This window comes from Xyrauchen texanus, chromosome 14, assembly GCF_025860055.1.
Source record: "Xyrauchen texanus isolate HMW12.3.18 chromosome 14, RBS_HiC_50CHRs, whole genome shotgun sequence".
Lineage (NCBI taxonomy): Eukaryota > Metazoa > Chordata > Actinopteri > Cypriniformes > Catostomidae > Xyrauchen > Xyrauchen texanus.
Genome location: NC_068289.1, coordinates 35407418 through 35428322, shown reverse-complemented (window position 1 = coordinate 35428322; position 20905 = coordinate 35407418). Strand labels below are relative to the sequence as shown.

Genomic DNA, 20905 nt, shown 5'->3' with positions numbered 1-20905 from the left:
ATCAACGAAATCGGTAGTTTGCAGGTAATCATACCACGTCTGGTAACCATGGTGATTGCGAACTCGGTCACCACTTTTGTGTGGGTTTTCGGGAGGGGGTGCTGCTGCTTTTTGTATGCGGTCTGGCTATATAGAATTTCAGGTGAAGGTTAACTGAGAGGAGAGGCAGAAAGTAAAAAATGCTGTCTTGTCTTGTGTTATCTAGACATTTCATTTTCAGAAACACGCAAGAAAGCCTGAACCCTGAAGATGAGGTAGATGAGTTCCTGGGTCGCGCCATTGACGCCCGGAGCATCGACCGGTTACGGTCTGAACATGTCAAGAAGTTTCTGCTGACTTTCCGAGAACCTGACCTGGAGAAGAAGGTACAACATTCATATCCCAGACAAGCTTGTATGGCAAGATAAGAGATCTGAAGATCTGCTTAGTGTTGACACTTATTATAAAATGGGGAGTTCACCCAAGAAATGAGTATTATCATCATTTAGTCACCCTCCTGTCATTCCAAACGCAACTTTCTTTCGTGGAACACAAAAGGAGAGCTTTAGCAGAATGTTCACATTGCTCTTTTTCATGCAGTGGAAGTAATAGAGATTACAGCTGTCAAGCTCCAAAAATAACACAAAAGTACTATAAATGCACCAAAAAAGTAGTCCTTCTGAAGTCATACAATAGCTTACTGTGAGGAATAGACTGAAATTGTAGTCAAAAATATTAACTTTTCTTTAAATATTTCTCTTTGTATTCCAAAAACAGCTTACAGTACACGTTTTGAACGTTGATGATGACAAAGTTTTAATTTTTCTGGTGAATTATCCTTTTTATAGCTCATAAGTTAATGTAAAGAGCATAGTGTTCCTTGGACAGCACGGTAAAACTAGATCAGCGCACCAATCAGAAGTCCATTATGTTTGTACCATGGTGCAGGCAGTGTAAAATTAGGCAGGAGCACAGCTCTAAGATGTGGCATGCTGCTAAGATGAATAGAGGCGATAAAACTCAAGGTTCAGAATGAGTCAAAGACTGACGTCTTTCCGCTGCACTGTGATTTTATTCATTTTATAGTGTTGCCTTTAAAGCATTTATTACTTGTGACCTGCAAAAAGCTGAACAAAGATACATAGAAGATATTTTAGGCTCATGAACCAAGCAATTATCTCCATCTAAACTCACTCCTTCATTTTTGTTCTGTCAGCCAGCTTTTGTTTTCAGACAAAAATTTTTTAGAAGCAACATACACTCACTGATCACTTTATTAGGAACACTATGGTCCTAATAAAGTGCCCGACATGGTCTTCTGCTTTTGTTGCCCATCCGTCTCATTGGTCGACATGTTGTGCATTCTGAGATGCTATTCTGCTCACTAAAATTGTACAGAGTGGTTATCTGAGTTACCGTAGCTTTTCTGTTAGTTCGAACCACTCTGGCCATTCTCTGTTGACCTCTCTCATCAACAAGGCGTTTCCGTCTGCAGAACTGCCGCTAAATTGATGTTGTTTGTTTTTGGCACCATTCTGAGTAAACTCTGGTGACTGTTGTGCGTGAAAATCCCAGGAGATTATCGGTTACAAAAATACTCAAACCAGCCCATCTGGCACCATCAATCATGCCATGGTCCAAATTACTGAGATCACATTTTTTCCCCATTCTGATGGTTGATGTTCATATTAACTGAAGCTCCTGATCCGTATTTGCATGATTGTATGCATTGCACTACTGCCACACGATTGGTTGATTAGATATTTACATGAATAAGTAGGTGTACAGGTGTTCCTAATGTATATAGTGTATAGTGGCCAGGCTGATAAATCAAATTTGGGGGGGCATTTTGAGATTTTTTTTTAGCAATGACCAATTACTGTGCCCACTTGTTATGCTAATAGAAGTCTGAACTTTTGAGTGCACATTTTCAAATGTTTTTGAATGGATTTTAAGTAAATTCCATTAAACACTGAATACATACACAGTTTTTCACAGCTTGCTTTCACATGCCAATTAAAACTGTATTGTAACCCCACCATCTTCTGTCAGTACTCCTTACAGGTAGACTCCAGGTTCGGAGCATACGTTGCCTGCGCTTCCCTCGTCTTTTTATTCATCTGCTTCATTCAGATCATCATTGTACCACAGTAAGTACAGTACACTTTTAATCTTATATAATACCTTCCATTTTTTTGGTCCATTCAAACAGGATGCAGGCTTAGACAAGTTTTTGTTTGAATCGGAATGAGAATGGCTTTCACATATACACAGAAGCCGAGACTGTCATTCATTTTGACTTTACAGGCAGCTCATACACACTCCAGGGTATTTCTACAATGGCATTGCTAACCAAAAATCTTTGCATGTGCCTTATGCTGCATTGACTTCAATAGGTTTCGGTATAAAGTCCAAGACCACTGTCGGTCTTTATTGGTCAGCGTAGCATGAACAAAAAATTGCATAGTGCAACTTTTAGTGGACGTTTCTCAATTGTACTCTCTCAGGTTCTAATTTTCATTCACCTGGTTATCTGTCCACACCTTTGTGTTGTTCCACAGCTCAAAGCTGATGGTGGTCTTCTTTATACTGTGTCTGGTCCTCCTGATGGTTGTCATGTTCATCTCGGCCATTTACTCCTGTTTTGGGGTAAGTGACACTTCTTTTACAAGATAAACTCTTAGTTCTGGTATTTATAAACCTTTATTCGTTTTCAAAACTAGTGCAACATGACATAAACACTCCCAACAACAACACAGCATCGCACAAAAACCATCGTTCACATACACTCACACACCAAGTTTTATCAGCATTCAAATTCCATGTTGAAGGAACAATTTAAATTGTTATTGTACACTATGGGATGATATTTAATAAAAAGTATGTTGATATTTGTCTCTTTTGACAGTTTTTTCCTGTGGCTCTACAAACTATGTCCAAAAGGATCGTCCAGTCCAAACTCAACAGCACCCTGGTGGGAGTTTTTACAATCATCCTGGTCTTTCTATCTGCTTTCATTAACATTGTGAGTCCCCTTTAAGCCTTTTATAGAAGTCTTAACTTTAAGATTGATGGTATCATTTACTCTGATATTTTTATTTGATAGGTTTTAATTGTCATTAGTGATATACACTCACCTAAAGGATTATTAGGAACACCTGTTCAATTTCTCATTCATTTAATTATCTAATCAACCAATCACATGGCAGTTGCTTCAATGCATTTAGGGGTGTGGTCCTGGTCAAGACAATCTCCTGAACTCCAAACTGAATGTCAGAATGGGAAAGAAAGGTGATTTAAGCAATTTTGAGCGTGGCATGGTTGTTGGTGCCAGACGGGCCGGTCTGAGTATTTCACAATCTTCTCAGTGACTGGGATTTTCACGCACAACCATTTCTAGGGTTTACAAAGAATGGTGTGAAAAGGGAAAAACATCCAGTATGCGGCAGTCCTGTGGGCGAAAATGCCTTGTTGATGCTAGAGGTCAGAGTAGAATGGGCCGACTGATTCAAGCTGATAGAAGAGCAACATTGCCTGAAATAACCACTCGTTACAACCGAGGTATGCAGCAAAGCATTTGTGAAGCCACAACACGCACAACCTTGAGGCGGATGGGCTACAACAACAGGAGACCCCACCGGGTACCACTCATCTCCACTACAAATAGGAAAAAGAGGCTACAATTTGCAAGAGCTCACCAAAATTGGACAGTTGAAAAAAATGTTGCCTGGTCTGATGAGTCTCGATTTCTGTTGAGACATTCAGATGGTAGAGTCAGAATTTGGCGTAAACAGAATGAGAACATGGATCCATCATGCCTTGTTACCACTGTGCAGGCTGGTGGTGGTGGTGTAATGGTGTGGGGGATGTTTTCTTGGCACACTTTAGGCCCCTTAGTGCCAATTGGGCATCGTTTAAATGCCACGGCCTACCTGAGCATTGTTTCTGACCATGTCCATCCCTTTATGGCCACCATGTACCCATCCTCTGATGGCTACTTCCAGCAGGATAATGCACCATGTCACAAAGCTCGAATCATTTCAAATTGGTTTCTTGAACATGACAATGAGTTCACTTTACTAAAATGGCCCCCACAGTCACCAGATCTCAACCCAATAGAGCATCTTTGGGATGTGGTGGAACGGGAGCTTCGTGCCCTGGATGTGCATCCCACAAATCTCCATCCTATCCTATCAATATGGGCCAACATTTCTAAAGAATGCTTTCAGCACCTTGTTGAATCAATGCCACATAGAATTAAGGCAGTTCTGAAGGCGAAAGGGGGTCAAACACAGTATTAGTATGGTGTTCCTAATAATCCTTTAGGTGAGTGTATATATAGAGAGAGAGAGACAATAAAACAGAACATTTCTTTAGCACTAGTGCCACCAAATGGAATAGCAAATACATACACATAAGCCTCCAAGGCCAAATTTAATTGTGATCTTAAGAAAAGAAGACAAAATTATAAAGCATAAACTCTGTATGTAATTTTGTATGTTTGAAAACAATCATTATTACACTGCTATCTGGAATCCTTTATTCTGATTGGTCAATCTCTTTATTTTGCAGTCAAATATTTTTGTATAATGACCATTAAACTGTATAATTTACCATTTGTCCCACGTCTCTTGTATCACTCTGTGGCCTCTTTCTAATCACATAGTAAAATAAGTTAAACTCAAATCGATATATCCATTTATTTATTACTGAGTAATAATATACAGTAAGTTGGTCATTATTGTAAAATAAACACTTCTCAGGGGCAAACAAGAGCATCCTGCTCACCCTGTCAGGGTTTATTTTGCCATAATGACCAGCTGGCTTTACATTATTTCTTACTTATTTTTTCAATTCCGTAAATACACACTTCATTTTAAAGTTATTTACTTTTGATATTGAAGTCTTTCAGAGTTTGTTAATAATGTGATCTGTATTTATGCTTTGTAAAGTTTAAGTAAATGTGATGTGAATTAATCTGATAATATGTCCTTTTGTCTGTTAGTTCACATGCAGTACAGATGACCTGAAGACGTGTTTAAGGCAGGAGTTTAATATCAGCCCCAGTAAAGTGAACGCTTGCCACGTCCTCAGTTCTTCCTTTAACTACTCTCTCTGGTCTCAGGAAAGTCTGTGCAACGGCTTGTCACCCACCTGCAATTTCCCAGAGGTGAGGCACTGTTCTCAGATCAGTTTAGTTATTATAAAGTAGATATGTAAATATATCACAGGTGTATATGTACACACAATAGTTAGTTCCGGTCCTTGAATCTAATTGGACGAGAGACGTTCCATGAATGTTGGAAATGTCTCATAAAGCAAATATAATCAGAACAGATGCACTGAATTATGTCTCGGTTAACATTGAACTAAATCTGACAGGATTCAAAAACACTGTAAAGTGTAATTCTACCTTGTATTGCAGTTAGTGTGTATAAGTAATTGTAATTTGCACTATTCATTAACTTCAGACTGTATTAAAAATGTAAATCACAAATTATCATCATCGTTGTTATTATTGTCATAATTAATGCTGGAGAGTGTCTTTCCTCTGCTTTCTCATGATCCAAAGTCAAACATAACCAGCTAACAGTTTATGGCTGTATAAGAGTCTATCTATGATTAGGTTTCTGTTTAAGGAGGTTTCTTTTGATTCCAAAAAGAAAACAATCTAATAATAAAAAACAGATTTAAACTTTTAGTGTCTCTTTTTACATGATACATTTGCCCGAATGTCTTCCTCACCCAGACATTTGAACTGTTTTCAACAATAATTTATCAAAATCAGATAAATTCTTCTGTTAACTTTCTTTTCTAAGAACTTAATTTTCAATAAAATTAATTTTCTATTTATGTGTACAGTTTGGAATGGTTTCTAATGATCAGGAATGCAAAATCTTGAGAGTTGAAAAAGGAGAGAAAGTCATAGCAGGTTATAAATATTTTCAGTTGATTTGTGTATTGTTGTTGTATTCAAAACTTCAGTACATTCACCTGGGGAGGGGTAATTTTTTCAGGAATATAACATCATACAGGATGTCCTGGCTAATATAGTACAGTTCATATTTGCAACCATGCAAACCAGGGGATTTCTATGTCGTACCAGCAATGATGCGCAAATCGTTTAAGTATTGGCAGCTATGTCCGCTTCCGCCAAATGATGAGGGCCAAGGATTTCTTTGAGCACTAAGGCTAACTCATTTTAACCCATTTTAATATTAACACATTTTAGCTAACCTTGCTAATGTGATTTCTGTGTGGCTCTTAATACCTTCAAATTCTCAGGTCCTTGGATGATGAGAGCATCTTCACAGCTGGAATGCATAAATTCCACTGAACTTTAATGTTGTTTCGCTTATCTCTTTTAAAGCTAATAATGTCGAAATTTCCAAGAAAATAATGCATGAAGCAGCTGTTTGCCTCGAGAGCAGAGTGCTGATGTGAGACAGGTGTTATTTGCGCATGCGACAGTACAGTATGAGGCGCTCCTGACTCAAGTGAGTCATGAGAGAGACCCCGAAGAGAACGCGCATCTAAACATCTATCACTCTAAACAAACAGCTGTTTGTATCACTTTATGTAAGGAAAATTCTCTATTTCTTTTGTCATAAATTAAAACTTAAATAAACCAAGTTTTTTTTAAATGTAACTGTAATCTGATTATAATGGACTTTTATGTAACTGTAACAGATTATGTTTACCTAATTTTTGTATCCTGATTACTTGTAACCTGATTACCCACATTACAAGTAATTCGTTACTTCCCAAGCCTGGGTATTAGCAACATATTTTATATGTGTAAAAAAATGATGGCATTCAGTGCAATTCAGTCACATTGTTGTGCTGTTAAATTAATCATTGTCAATCCATTCTAACAGATGCTTTCAAGACTAAAACAAGTAATTCTTACGTTTCACTACAACTATGTCAGCTAGCTGGATAATGTTGCCATGGTACTGTGATTTAAATAAGCAGAATTTGTTTGAAACAACAATGTTCCATTTTCACAGGAAACCAAATGTTCAAATTGGCAAGGCATTTAAGCACATGCACATGATCAACGAAATTAAGGTGTAGTGACAACACAGCACAGGCCTGATAGGGCAAATAACAACTGGTTCTGTCAACTGGCCTGGGCTATTGGGCCATCCTTATTGCTTGTCCTTTTAAGAATCATACATGGAATAAGTTGAAATTAAAGACTGTGTTTCTTTCCTGTGTCTGCAGTACTTCTCCTCATGTGTGCTGCTGAGCTTGCTGGCATGCTCAGTGTTCCTGCAGGTCAGCAGTATTGGGAAACTTTTTCTCATGGTCTTCATTGAGGTCCTGTACGTGCTCATCATTGAAGTACCCGAGGTCAGCCTGTTTGACAATGTGGATCTGCTGGTCATGGCCAATGCCATGTGAGTATCTGTCTGCCCATCTGTTATTGAGTCAGGCAGGCCACACTCCAGGATAAAAAATGTTTTGTCCTTCCTGGAAGAACATTTCTGTCAAGCAATCACATTTACAAACCAAAACCATTACTAGGGCTGGGAGATGTAGTTATAACAATTATATCTGAATATTTGTAAGCCTTTTGATGATATTTGATTTATATTTTGAAATGTATGTATTTGCCCTTAAATTACAAAAATGTGGATCAGAGGAACCATCAATTCAACCAAACAGCCATTTTAGGGGAGTAGGTTGTAAATGTTTAATGTACAAACTAAAACAGTAAAAATCTAATTAAAATATTCATGGCGTGTTTTCACATTTTCCACGAAATAAACTGAAGGAAGCTTGATATTCAATAATTTTCATTTATTTGCGCCAGTATACCATAAACAACAATATTATTTTTACATGTATTTTTACTAAAGCATTTTAATATATGTAAAAGACATCCATTCATCCATTACTTTCTATCTATCTGTCTGTCTATCTGTCTGCCTCCATCCATTTCTGTCCATCCATCCAACCATACATCCATTTTCCATACATCACTGTCTATCCATCCATTGCTTTCTATCCATCCATCCATACATCCATTTTTCATACATCAATCTCTATCCATCCATTTCTTTCTTTCTATCTTATCTGTCTGTCTGTCTATCTCTCTGCCTCCATCCATTTCTGTCCACCCATCCATCCATACATCAATTATTCATACATCAATCTCTATCCATCCATTTCTTTCCAACCATCCATTCATCCATGTCTATCTATCCATTTACCCATTCACCCATCAGTTTCTATCTATCCATCCAACCATCCATTTTTATATATATAAATGTCTGTCTGTCTGTCTCTATTCATCAGTTTCTATCTGTCCACACATCCATCCATTTCTATCTATTTATCCATCCATCCATCTCTCTTATTCATTTCTGTCCATATCCATCCATCCATCCATCCATCCATCCATCCATCCATCTCTTATCCTTTTCTGTCCATTTCCATCCATCCATCCATCTCTTATCCTTTTCTGTCCATTTCCATCCATGTCTAATGAATTTCCTGTTGAGTTGGTACTTGGGTATTTAATTTAGGCCAGTTTTGTAGAATTCAGGATAAAGCAAAGGCTGTTCTGTTCTGTTCTCTCCCTTTGATACATCTGCTTTTGTCTTTGTATTTACAGTGAATTAATCAATGGAACAAGGTAAGATACATCATCAAAATGGAAACCGTGAGCTGTTATTGTTGTTTTGATTGCATAATTATAATGATCGCTGTCACCAAAAAAGTAAATTAGAAGTGTACAAACACGTAGCCAGAATTTGTTGTGCTATGGTACTAATCATGTTCTTTGGTAGTAAATAGCATACATTTGATTTTAATTTTAACACCTTAAATCTTCATGGCATATAATTTAATGTTAAATTGTTGACAGTGTCTCTGTTTTGTTTTTAGTAGCTGTGAGAAAGAAATGAGGGTTCCTCTGAAGATCATGACTCCAGTTGTCATTACGGTCTTTGTGCTGGCACTGTACCTTCATGCACAGCAGGTGGAGTCCACTGCCAGACTGGACTTTCTCTGGAAGTTACAGGTATGTTTTTACAGTGGCCCTTAAAACGTTTTTGGACAGTAAAGCCAGTGTTTGGGAGTAGCTTAACTACATGTAGCGTCACTACTAACTTAACTACATTTTTCAGTAGCTTGAGAGTAGCTCAACTGCTTTGCTTTCCAGTAGCAAACTACTTTTTCCAGCAAGTAGCGGTGTAGCGGGACCAAACGCTACATCATGTTGGTCAGATTATAACTAATAGCCTTCCTTATTGCGTAGAAGCCAAACTTTTACCAGCAAAACGTCCGACGATCTGGCAGCATATTTCTGTCTGCTGATCAGAATCAGGCAGCGTTGTCTTCTTCTTTTGTAATGGCAGATCACAAACAAAAATTGTGAATTACCGCCATCTACTGAGAGCTTATTACAGCTCACTTAGATAAGAAGAGATTGTCTGATGGTTATGTAAAGCGAGCAACCACAGTTTGTTTACCTTTACAAGACGTACAGGGGCAGGTAAATCTGAAAATGATAAAAGAACACCATTTTATTCTTCTATGTAACAAAGATTGTTTCAGACACTTTGTTCTTAATAGATCACACAACAGCATATTTACCTTTACTATTTAAAATAATTCAAAAAGTTATTATTACCTTTTGAGGGAATTTGTCTCTGTTCTAAATATGTTTATTTCACTTCTCATCATCTGTGCGTTATTGGGAGCAGTGAGTGAATTATTATTATTATTATTATTATTATATTTATAAATACATTTTTTAGCATTTAATTAACTATTATTTTCATGTAAAATAAATAAAATGATTGGTAAAATAAATCATGTATGGCATGTATATACAACAATCTAGGATGTTCATCCGTTCTCTTTTTTGTAGTCTTTATTCCCATATTATCCACACTAAATATTAATTTACATTAATATGTTTAAACACATTAAATGTATTTTATTAATACATTAATGAATAAATGTCATTAGTGTAAATTTTGTTATTAATATTATTGGTTTGATAGTAACATTAAAAAAAATATTGCCTCATTAAGTAGCTTCAATGTAGCTAGCTACTTTTTGATAGTAACTTATAGTGTAGCTAACTACTTTTTCAAAAGAGTAGCTTGACTGTAGCTTAACTATTTAAAATTGTGTGTCGCTTGTCAAACTACAGTTTCAAAGTAGCATCCCCAACACTGACTAAAGCCACATCTAAAAATATATGAATGACATAAATTAAATAATAATAATAAAAATAAAACGTCAAACTAAGTGGAATTTATTATAAGGAAAGATAGCACTTTAGAAACAAAACACTAGGTTTTAAGAAATAAAACAATAGATACAATCTGAAAAATGAAGACACAAAGTATTTGGATGCTTTCTGGTTGAACATATCCATGGGAATGATATTCAAACATTTTAAACTGTGGCTTAAGTGTCCAAGTACATTTTTGGGCCACTGTGCATGTATGACGCTTTAGCTGTAAAGAGCCAAAATTGTTGTTTTTACATCTTCCTGTTCTAATAAAGGGATAGTTCAACCCAAAAATGTAAATTCTATCATAATTTACTCACTCACATGCAATCCCAGATGTGAATGACTTTCCTGCTTCTGCTGAACACAAACAAAGGTTTTTAGAAGAATATCTCAGCTCTCTAGGTCCTTACAATGCAAGTGAATGGTGGCCAGATATTTGAGGTTTTGAAAAGCATATAAAGGCAGCATAAAAGCACTCCATACGGCTCCAGTGTTTAAATTCATATCAGAAGCTATATGATAGGTGTGGGTGAGAAACAATAAATCTCAACTTTCACATATTTTTGGTGATTCACATTCTTTGTGCATATCGCCACCTACTGGGCAGGGAGGAGAATTTATTGTAAAAAAGGACTTAAATATTGATCTTTACCTTGTTTCTCACCCGCACCTCATATCGCTTCTGAAGATGTGGATTTAACCACTAGAGTCATATGGATTACTATTATAATGCCTTTTATGCTTGCCTTATGGCAAGATGTACATTTTGGTCTGTTCTCACCCAAAACCAATTGGATCTTTTCAGAAGACATGGATTATACTACTCAAGTCTTATGCATTACATTTATGTTGCCTTTATTTGCTTTTTGGAGCTTCAAATTTCTGGTCACCATTCACTTGCACTGTATGGACCTACTGAGCTGAGATATTCTTCTAAAGAACAGCATACACATCTGGAACTTTTTTACCATTCTAGCCTCTGTTTTCTCAATTATGGACTCTACCTACCCTATCTAAATGTCTTACTCTGTGTACAACAAACCATTAGCCCTGACAAAATCATTTTTTTGTCATAGGCTACAGAGGAGAAGGAGGAGATGGAGGAACTTCAGGCCTACAACCGTCGGCTACTCCACAACATCTTGCCCAAAGATGTGGCGGCTCACTTTTTGGCGCGCGAGCGGCGGAACGATGAACTGTATTATCAGTCATGTGAATGTGTGGCTGTGATGTTTGCCTCCATCAGCAACTTCTCTGAGTTCTATGTGGAACTGGAGGCCAATAATGAAGGTGTGGAGTGCTTGAGACTACTCAATGAGATCATCGCTGACTTTGATGAGGTAAAGTAGATCTCTAACAAACTTCAGGAACCTTGAGATGCTTTCTAAAAATATACAAGCAGTATTGAGTGTAATCAGGGCTTAAATCATCATGGAACGGTCTGGAACGGTGTTCCGGCACCTCCAATTCAAAAAAGGAAAACAGTATTGGTAGTTTGTTTGTCACTCCATTCTATTTCCTGCATGCAGGCACCAGTTCAGGCTCAGCTGCCCACTTCTGCTCCCTGTAGATCACAAATTAATAAGAAAGTGGGTGTGGGGTGGGTGGGAGAGTTGTGGAGAGGGGTTTATTGTCAAAAAGTAGTTGAACTCATTGCATTTTAATTTCTTATTGGATGACATTTACTGACTTTCAATCAAGTTAATTACTTTTAAGTACATTACTTGTGTTACACATTTCTAAAATTATAAAATGTATGTAGAATACATTTAAACCATGAATTATGTTCACTTGTTTGTGCGTTTGTGTCTCTGTGACTGCTGAAGGGACAGGGGTAATGAGCGAGGAAATCTTGAAAAACAAAAAAAAAAATTTCATTAAGTAATCTTAAAAGTAATATTATTTAAATTATAGAGAACAAATTAATAGTTTGGAGTGAATTACTTTTCTTTGTTTTTTACTTGATTTTAACCATGGGAAATCTAAGATTGTAGAAAATAGGTGTTGCATAGAAAAATGTTGTTGGAGTAGAAAGGTTATACAAATTTTAGGTATCTGTGATGTCAGCCAAAAAGCAAAGCCATTTCAGAAGCGGAGCAATTTACACTGATAAAGGATTTTACGTGCAGTGATTTAACAGTGCACAGTAAGACTAGAATATTTTCTATTTTGATGTCATGTTGACTTAAATATGTTTTCTCTTTTGTATGGAAGTCATCACCTTGAACATCCATTTCACTTGCTTTGCAGATCATTAGTGAGGATCAGTTTCGTCAGCTAGAAAAGATCAAGACCATTGGCAGCACATATATGGCTGCATCTGGCCTTAACGACTCCACTTATGATAAGGCAGGAAGGTCGCACATTCGTGCTTTGGCAGACTACGCCATGCGCCTCATGGACCAGATGAAGTACATCAATGAGCACTCTTTCAATAACTTCAAAATGAAGATTGGTAAGGATTTGGCAGCAAACCAAAATATCTAATCAGTTAAATTTGTTCTCCTCATTTTTTTTTCTTCATATGGGGTATTCAATATAACCATATGAATGAATATGGAATGAATTTTAAAGTTAATTTCTGTAAGATTTTACACATTCTATCAGACCATTGTGGTCAGCTATTCATCATAATTATTCATATTAATTATGTACACATTTGAATGAGGGACATAATGGTCACCCATTTCATATAATAACCCATACAGTATATTTGACTGTTATCAAATGTTGTCAGTAGACTTCATAAATTGCTCTATACTGTAGGTCTCAACATGGGTCCCGTCGTGGCTGGTGTCATAGGAGCCCGTAAACCGCAATATGACATATGGGGGAATACTGTGAATGTTGCCAGCCGGATGGACAGCACTGGGGTACCTGAAAGAATACAGGTGAGATGTTGGCAGGTTTTTTGCATATTTATTTGTACATTATGAAAATCATTACAAATCAAGGTCATGGTATCGGTGAAATAGATGATTGGTTTTCTAACCAGTACTGGTTATTTTGACCTTTTAAGTGTCCAATAACAGATGTGCAGATGTTTTATTGTTGTTGTTGTTTTTTTGTGTTTTTTTTACGCAATAGCTAAATCATTAGACTACAGTAAAACATATGCATTATGGAAAATGTAATATTAATAATGTTAATATTAATAAATAATGTATAACTTGGTATGTGTACAGTGCCTTGAAAAAGTCTTCTGCCCCAGTGCGGTTTTCACAATTTTTTTAGTCAAATATTAAAATGTGACTTTTTCCCCAGCCGGTACACAGTATTGTATATAATGACAAAACGGGTCCAAAATCTCTTAAAATAAAAAACCTAAAACTAAAATTCTGAGAATAAAAAAAGGTTTCATACCCTTTGTAATTACTAGGTTAACCTTGCTCAAGTGCAAGATATAGTCCTCTAAACATATCTAATTTGTTCTAGTCTCCACTAGTGCTTTCAATAAATTTATGAGCATAAACAAGTTCCCTGTCTATAGGATCAAACTGTATGGTTCCTTGAACAAACAAAAACGAGCACAAAATAGCATTTAAAATAAGTGAAGGATATAATTGTAGATGAGCACAAATCCGGGGAAGGATATCAGACCATTTCAAAGGCACAGAACATACCTCAGAGCTCAGTGCAGTTTATCATACAGAAGTGGAATTAAATGGAACCTAGGGCAGGCCACCACCAAACTTAGTCAGTGAACAAGAATGACACTTGTCAGAGAGGCTACTGCAAAACCATAAGCCACTCTGAAAAAGAAAACTACTGAAGTCAGTGGGTGCAACTGAAAATATTGTACATGGCTCAACAATCTCTAAACTATTGCTTAAAAAGATGTATGGTAGTGTCTAGGAAGAAGCCTTTGCTGGAAAAATGCACATGCTTACATGTAAAGACATTGCAGTACGTCACTTGGAAGATTTGGCAGAAGGTCTTGTGGTCTGATGAGACTAAAGTGGAACTTTCTGGCTTAAAATCTAAACTGTGTGTGGCGCAAAGCCAACACTGCACATCAGCCAGTGTAAAACTGGCTTATATTGGTTGATTATATTGGTTATATTGGTCTACCTCTAGTTGAGAGACCTCAAAATTGCTCTCCATCACCGATCCCCATCACATTGTGCAAAGTTGCTAGAGACTTATCAAAAAAGACTGATGGCTGTAATAGCTGCAAAAGGTGGTTTAACCAAGTATTAAATTGGATGAATACTTTTTTTATTCTCAGAATTTATGTTTTTGGATTTAAAAAAAAAAAAAAGTAAATTTAGAATCTGACACAAAACATTTTGAAAACTGCACTGGGGGCTGAATACTTTTTCAAGGTACTGTGGACCATCTTACTATTTTCTATTCTTGAACAAATTACAACTATGGAATGGAAGCTTTAAAAATCTTCCATTCTTCACACATGCTTATATTCTCTCTATATCAGGTCACAACAGACCTCTACCAGGTTCTCAGCTCGTATAACTACACACTGGAGTGCAGAGGGGTTGTTAAAGTGAAGGGCAAAGGAGAAATGACAACCTACTTCCTGAACGGAGGACCCAACAGCAGTTAACACTCAGCGTCTGATATTTAGAACAGTTGAGATGAAATGGGGAGCAGATGTCAGGAGTGTGGCCAGGCTGTTGACGGGCATCCTCATGGAGCAATCAGAAAATAATTTGTTCAGAAAACAGCCCTAATGAAATCAGCAAATGGCCTCTTTGCACACGGAGACTTCCTATAGGATTAATGGAGGCTACACCCCCTTTATTTAAGGTATGGAACAGTTTAGAACAATAGTCCATCCACCGAAACAAGGTCAATTGAAGAGACCAAAGAAACAAAAGGAATCTCAAGGCATACAAAGCAGTTTTCCCAGTCTTATATTTCTTATATTACCAAGAGAGGACAGATGACTTTGGCTCTCTCAGGTAATAAGTGCGGCAGGACTGCGTTCCTCTTCGACCAACTGATTCCGGCGCTCCAAAACAAAACCGCATGAAAACACTGAAGCCTATATACCTGTAGAATACAGCTGTTTTATGTGTATATAATTCAACGGTGGGTGTGAAGAGTGCTGTTTATACAGTCTTATTGCGTTCAAAACTGTCTAGGTGATATCACAATACATAGAGATATCACAATGAGCTATTACATGGTTAGAGGTCCATAATGGGCACAGCAGCACTATAAACCCTTTATGGTTTCCGAACTCTTCTGCAGCGACTGTGGTTGTTACTGGTAAAGGAGCTAGAGTCGACAGTATTACCTCTTTGAGTGCTAAAGAGTCGTAATGCTTTGTTATTGTGTGTTCCGAACACACACAATTACATTCACACCCAGTCACACTCACACTCGTGTCTACACTGAAGACACTTTTAAAGACAGAGGAATATGTGGCTGTTTTTGTATTTTGAACATTTTATATTTTGATTCCAAAAGCCAAACTGTGTCACAGCTATTTTAGATTATATATTTTGTACAATAATATATTAGAATGATGTCTATAAACAATATATATATAGATAGACCTTATGGAATGCTACGTATGTTTGGCCTTCCTTCAAAAAGGGTTTCGGTATCCTATGTCAAACACTTCTGCAAACATTTATTTTAACCTTGTGTTTAGGGTGTACTGATGAGTTTGGACCCTCTAGTGCAGGTTTATTTAACTTCAGTCCTGGTGGACCACTGTCCTGCATAGTTTAGTTCCAACCCTAATCATATACACCTGCCTCTAATATTTAAGTAACCATTAAGACCTTTATTCCATGGTTGAGGTGTGTTTGTTAAGGATTGGAGCTAAATTCGTTAGGGTGATGGCCCTCTAGGACCAGAGTTAAAATGCCCTGCTCCAGGGAAATGTTTTCTGTTATAACACATATCTTTGCCATTTTTGCACCGCAGCTCATCAAGCCTTTCCCTTCCCTCACTGTTCAGTCCGATGGTACGACCCAATGAATGTCCATTTTCTCCAATGAGGCCTTTGTATGTGAAGAAGTGGAGCTTGTGCACCTGTGGCTTTTCCAGAAACATGGCTCTGGGTGTGCCATGGGAAAACAGGGTGTGCAAGAAACTGAAGCACTATAATGTCATGTAACGTTAACAACCATTGCTTAAATGTCCTTTTAGCTATCAATAATTTTTCAGGCCTGTGTTACATTATGGCGACTTAAAGCTAAACTATGTAACCTGTTCAGTGTTAAAATACTTTCTCCTATCCAATCTTAAAATGCAGATATAACGATAAGTAAGCTATTCATATGTTAAAGGTGCACTCAGTAAGTTTTTGTTCATGTCGTCTTGGACTTACACTGCCACCTAGGGGCATGGATGCAGTATCATTTAAACACAATCGTTTTCGGTTATAGATGTCATCGTAAATAATCAGTACTCACAGTAGTAAGCCATGATTTAATTTAATCCACAGGTGAACGTGTCCAATAACAGGATGGTTACTGAGATTAAGCGAGTAGTGTTTGGCTGGTCATGTGATCTTAACATGGCAGCCCCCATGAGGGGAGCCTCTCCATGTAGAATAAAACAGCTTTCATTAGGTTGCTGCTATTACTAGAGTCTTCATCTCTAGTGAGTCATGACTTTATACAATTGTTCAAAATTACTATGACTTTATTTAGGACTAAAACTTTTTTAATGAGGAAAAGAATTGCATTTGTTGGGGGTGGAGCTATCAACGGTTTAAGAATGGCGTGTTCAGAAAGCTGTTTTAAATCAAAGTGCAAATCCACTCAGTGTCATTCTTCATACTTCCGCTTTAATGTAGGCCTATTTTAATAATTATAATACTTTTATCAATGGAGTTGGCAGGCCTGTTAATGTATCCATTTATTAGGCTTATATTTTCCATTTTAGTCTTGACAACTGAAATCTGTCACAAATTGACTGATTGTTTTGGAACGATTTCTAATTATTTTCCAAAATATGCTGAAGACAAAAAATGTACATGGAGTAGCAATTTGCGCTGTACTGGAATATTATAAATACACAAGGCTTTACATTGACTGGATCAAAAATATAATTTTGGATAAGAAATTGATGTGTGATACATTGTGGAACCGAAGAACAGCAGTCAGAAGATTCAAAATCTTTATTGAAGATTCTTTACATTTAGGAAGCACCGGGATGTTTGGTTTATGCATGACTGCAAATATAAACAGAAAAAATTATATTAATGTTACATTAAACATTGAGCTTCTTTGATTAAAGAATAACAATGGATGCAAAATTCAATAGGTCCACTCAGTATTTCTGTGTTGCGCTGACACCTACAATAGCGGTGAAGATGCAGCATCATGCAAAAGTCAAAGGGCCTATTTAGTCACTTCATGCGTTTTACTGATCGGATTGCTATCTGATTGAAAAAGTTAATTCCATTTACACTCGGCCACATGTGTGTCTCTGCCAAACAGATATAAATCCGGTCTTCAATTCCCGCACTAAATGCAAATAAAACAGTTCACTTCCGTGATTATGCTAATTGAATTGCAGTGAATTTAATAGATTTGCTTTTATACTTGATTCCATGTAAATTTTCACAGCACGCGTGTGTCTGTGTAAGGGCGCACTGTGTTTTATCCCTCTGAGCTTCTCGTAAGATGCGTCAGCTGTGCTCATGTTTGTGTTTAGTTTCAGTTTCATCAGTGATCTGCATCAAATAATTGAGGAAAAAACATCTCTATCTCCTACAACCTGCATTCATTTCTTCCTTTGTTATTATTTACTGTGCGACATGAGCCTATGCAAATATCTGGTGACAGCTGTTAAGTTTCGCATTTTTCCTATCATGACCTAGCACTGTTCAGGCATGGTAAAGTTTACATATGTGAACAGCCAGATGCATTTAGACTTGACCAGTTTTGCCTAGAATGCATCTCAGACCACCTCCTGAAGTGCTCTGAGCGATCCTATTGCAATCTGTCTCAAATGCGTTTTGGAGGGCATATAAACCTGGACTTTTTATGATCAAATGTCTATCTGATCAGTGAAAACACATGGAGTGGCTAAGTGTAAACAGGCCCAAATAGTGCCATTGTTGCAAGCGCGCATGTAATCTGCAACGTCTCAGAAAAAACAACACTTTGGGTGGGCAAGCTGACATTTTGTGTGGCATTTGCACACCCTGGCACACCCATGGCTACGCCACTGTTGTGCACACATGCATACTCCATAAAGTGACATATGTTTGTTTGTTTTTACATTATTGCTTTACCTGTTTCAGATCTTCAGTGTAAGAATTGTGCAAAGTACATTCAGATAGGATTACAATATAATATGTTGGAACTGTATGTAATAATCTGCATTTCCTAAGCCTGTCTCAATCATGTGCTATCAAACATTCAACTAAACTATTTGGTCTTCTTATCACTTCCCAAAACTCACCCCAGTCTTTACTTTCCTCGAAATAATCAGTGCCATTTTCTTACCTGTAATTTTAAAATAAAACTTGGTTAAATGTTTTAGTATTTCATGCCATGATATATTTGTAGTGCTAGGTGATGTTGGTGCCATATTAATTCTTAAATTGAATGAATTTCCTGTCTCATCCGAACCAAGAGAAAACGGGTCAAAGATTTCCACTGCTGAGAGGGCTACTGGTGCTTACTATTCAAGTGGATTGTTCGATTCACTAGAGCTACTTTCTTGGGTTTTCTTTGCTTCTCTGCCATGTCAAAACTCAATTTCTTTTTACATCCAAATAAACCACTATAATGTTTAACTTTTTCTGAATTTGTGGTGTTATGAATACTTCAAAAGGTAATCGTTTGTGATGGCGTCGTTCTAATATTTACATATTGAGTTGCGATTCTCTTTTCTTTGTAGTTGACAATTTATAACAGGCTTTCCACTGTAAAGGAGTAACAGAAGGCCAATTTATGGCATCATTTTTATATCACCAGAACTTTAATTTGAAAAAGCCTCTGAATTCATGATCTTGAAATGCAATTTGATGTTATCGGAAGAAAATGGCTGTTTATTTGAAATATTTGAACATATTTTGTGTGAATTCAGGTTGTGAAATTCAAGTTTTTCTTATTCAAGTGGTGGATTTCAGGTCGTGAAATTCAGGTCACAATATTCAGGTTGGTGAATATGAGAAAAAATTCAGGTGGCAAAATCGAGGATGACATCCGGAAATGCAAGGAAGAGCAAACAAGTGTTGATGTAATCCATCTCTCTCTTGGACAATCGCAAAGCGATTAAAACAGCTCAAAAGTCATTTTAAATGTGTATATCGTCGTTGTCCGATGATGAACACGTATCTCAAAAACAATTATTTTTCAAGAGCATAGAAAAACTCTGTCTCAAACAATCTGACAAGATACTTGTTAAACAGGCAGCCTCTTTACAATTAAACATTGTTTCATTGGTCATTTCGGTGCACTATTCAAACAGTAGGAAGAGGTGCATTCAATCTATGGTAATAAGTCAAAATTGCCAAAAGAGATTTGTGTTTTTCATCGGCCAGTTAGGATATATATATATATATATATATATATATATATATATATATATATATATATATATATATATATAAAATATGATATTTCAACTCATATTCACCAACCTGAATATTGTGACCTGAATTTCACGACCTGAAATCCACCACTTGAATAAGAAAAACTTGAATTTTATATATATATATATATATATATATATATATATCTTGGTTGAGCTCTCTCATCAACAAGGCATTTCCATCCGCAGAATTAACCCTCACATGATGTTTTTTTTGGTTTTGTTTTTTTTTTTTGCACCATTCGGGGTAAATTCAGAGACTGTTGTGCATTAAAAATCCCAGGAGATCAGCAGTTACAGAAATACTAAACCAGCCCGTCTGGCACCAACAATCATGCCACGGTCCAAATCACTGAGATAAAAAAAATTCCCCATTATAATGGTTGATGTGAACATTAACTGAAGCTCCTGACCTGTATATGCATGATTTTGTTTGTATGTATGTGTGTGTATATATATATATGTGAATTCCACAGTTTTTTTCTTTTCTTTTTCTTTTTTTCTGCACAGCCGATAGAATACAAATGTCTCGACAACAAGCCAGAGAATGTTCACATATAAAAGTGTTGTTCCAACCACGTATTTTGACTTTCTTCCGTGCAACACAAAAGGGGATGTTATTCTTTTTCGCCGAAAAAAGTTACACAGGAAAGGAAGCACTGGTAATGGAATGGATTTAAAGAAATATACATAATTTTATGAATAGCATGTTATTATTCTATTGGCTGATTGTTTATGATGCGTTGCTTCAAATGTCCAGAGGGTGGCGGCAGTGCGCTTTCAATTTGCGCCTCAAGTCATTTGATTAATTCCGTCACTATCCATAATTACTTGCCTTCAAAGTTATTGTTTCTGTAACTTGTACGGCTCTTCGTTTTACTGGCAGGTCATTATTGTGGTTTAACAGTTTTCCAAAAAGTTTTTTTTGCCTTACATATTTTTCAGTTGTTTATTTGAACATAAAGACAGCTGTCCTCACAATCATTTGGACAAAAACATTTTGTATTCGTCATATTTTCGTTCAGTAAAAAACGATGTTGGAGGGGAATGGAATGAAACCCCAGAGAGAGCCTGACTGGGCCACCGAAGCATGTTATAATTTTCATAATTTCAGTATATTTTCCCCACTGCCAAATCTGA

The 20905-nt window shown here is 36.7% G+C and overlaps 1 protein-coding gene across 3 annotated transcripts in view; it reads left to right on the top strand.

Moving 5' to 3' along the window:
* LOC127655217 (adenylate cyclase type 5-like) overlaps positions 1–18962 on the top strand; it is a 99110-nt gene extending 80148 nt beyond the window's left edge. The window contains exons 10-21 of one of the 3 annotated variants that reach the window (XM_052142893.1): positions 221–365; positions 2032–2129; positions 2541–2628; positions 2888–3004; positions 4985–5149; positions 7207–7382; positions 8603–8623; positions 8875–9010; positions 11314–11577; positions 12488–12692; positions 13004–13128; positions 14673–18962. In XM_052142893.1, the coding sequence (XP_051998853.1) occupies positions 221–365; positions 2032–2129; positions 2541–2628; positions 2888–3004; positions 4985–5149; positions 7207–7382; positions 8603–8623; positions 8875–9010; positions 11314–11577; positions 12488–12692; positions 13004–13128; positions 14673–14801 (1669 nt within the window). In that variant the 3' untranslated portion in view covers positions 14802–18962. Of the gene's footprint in view, positions 1–205; positions 366–2031; positions 2130–2540; positions 2629–2887; positions 3005–4984; positions 5150–7206; positions 7383–8602; positions 8624–8874; positions 9011–11313; positions 11578–12487; positions 12693–13003; positions 13129–14672 lie in introns of all 3 variants that reach the window. The other 2 variants (XM_052142892.1, XM_052142891.1) reach the window with 2 other exon arrangements.
* Positions 18963–20905: the final 1943 nt, after the last annotated feature.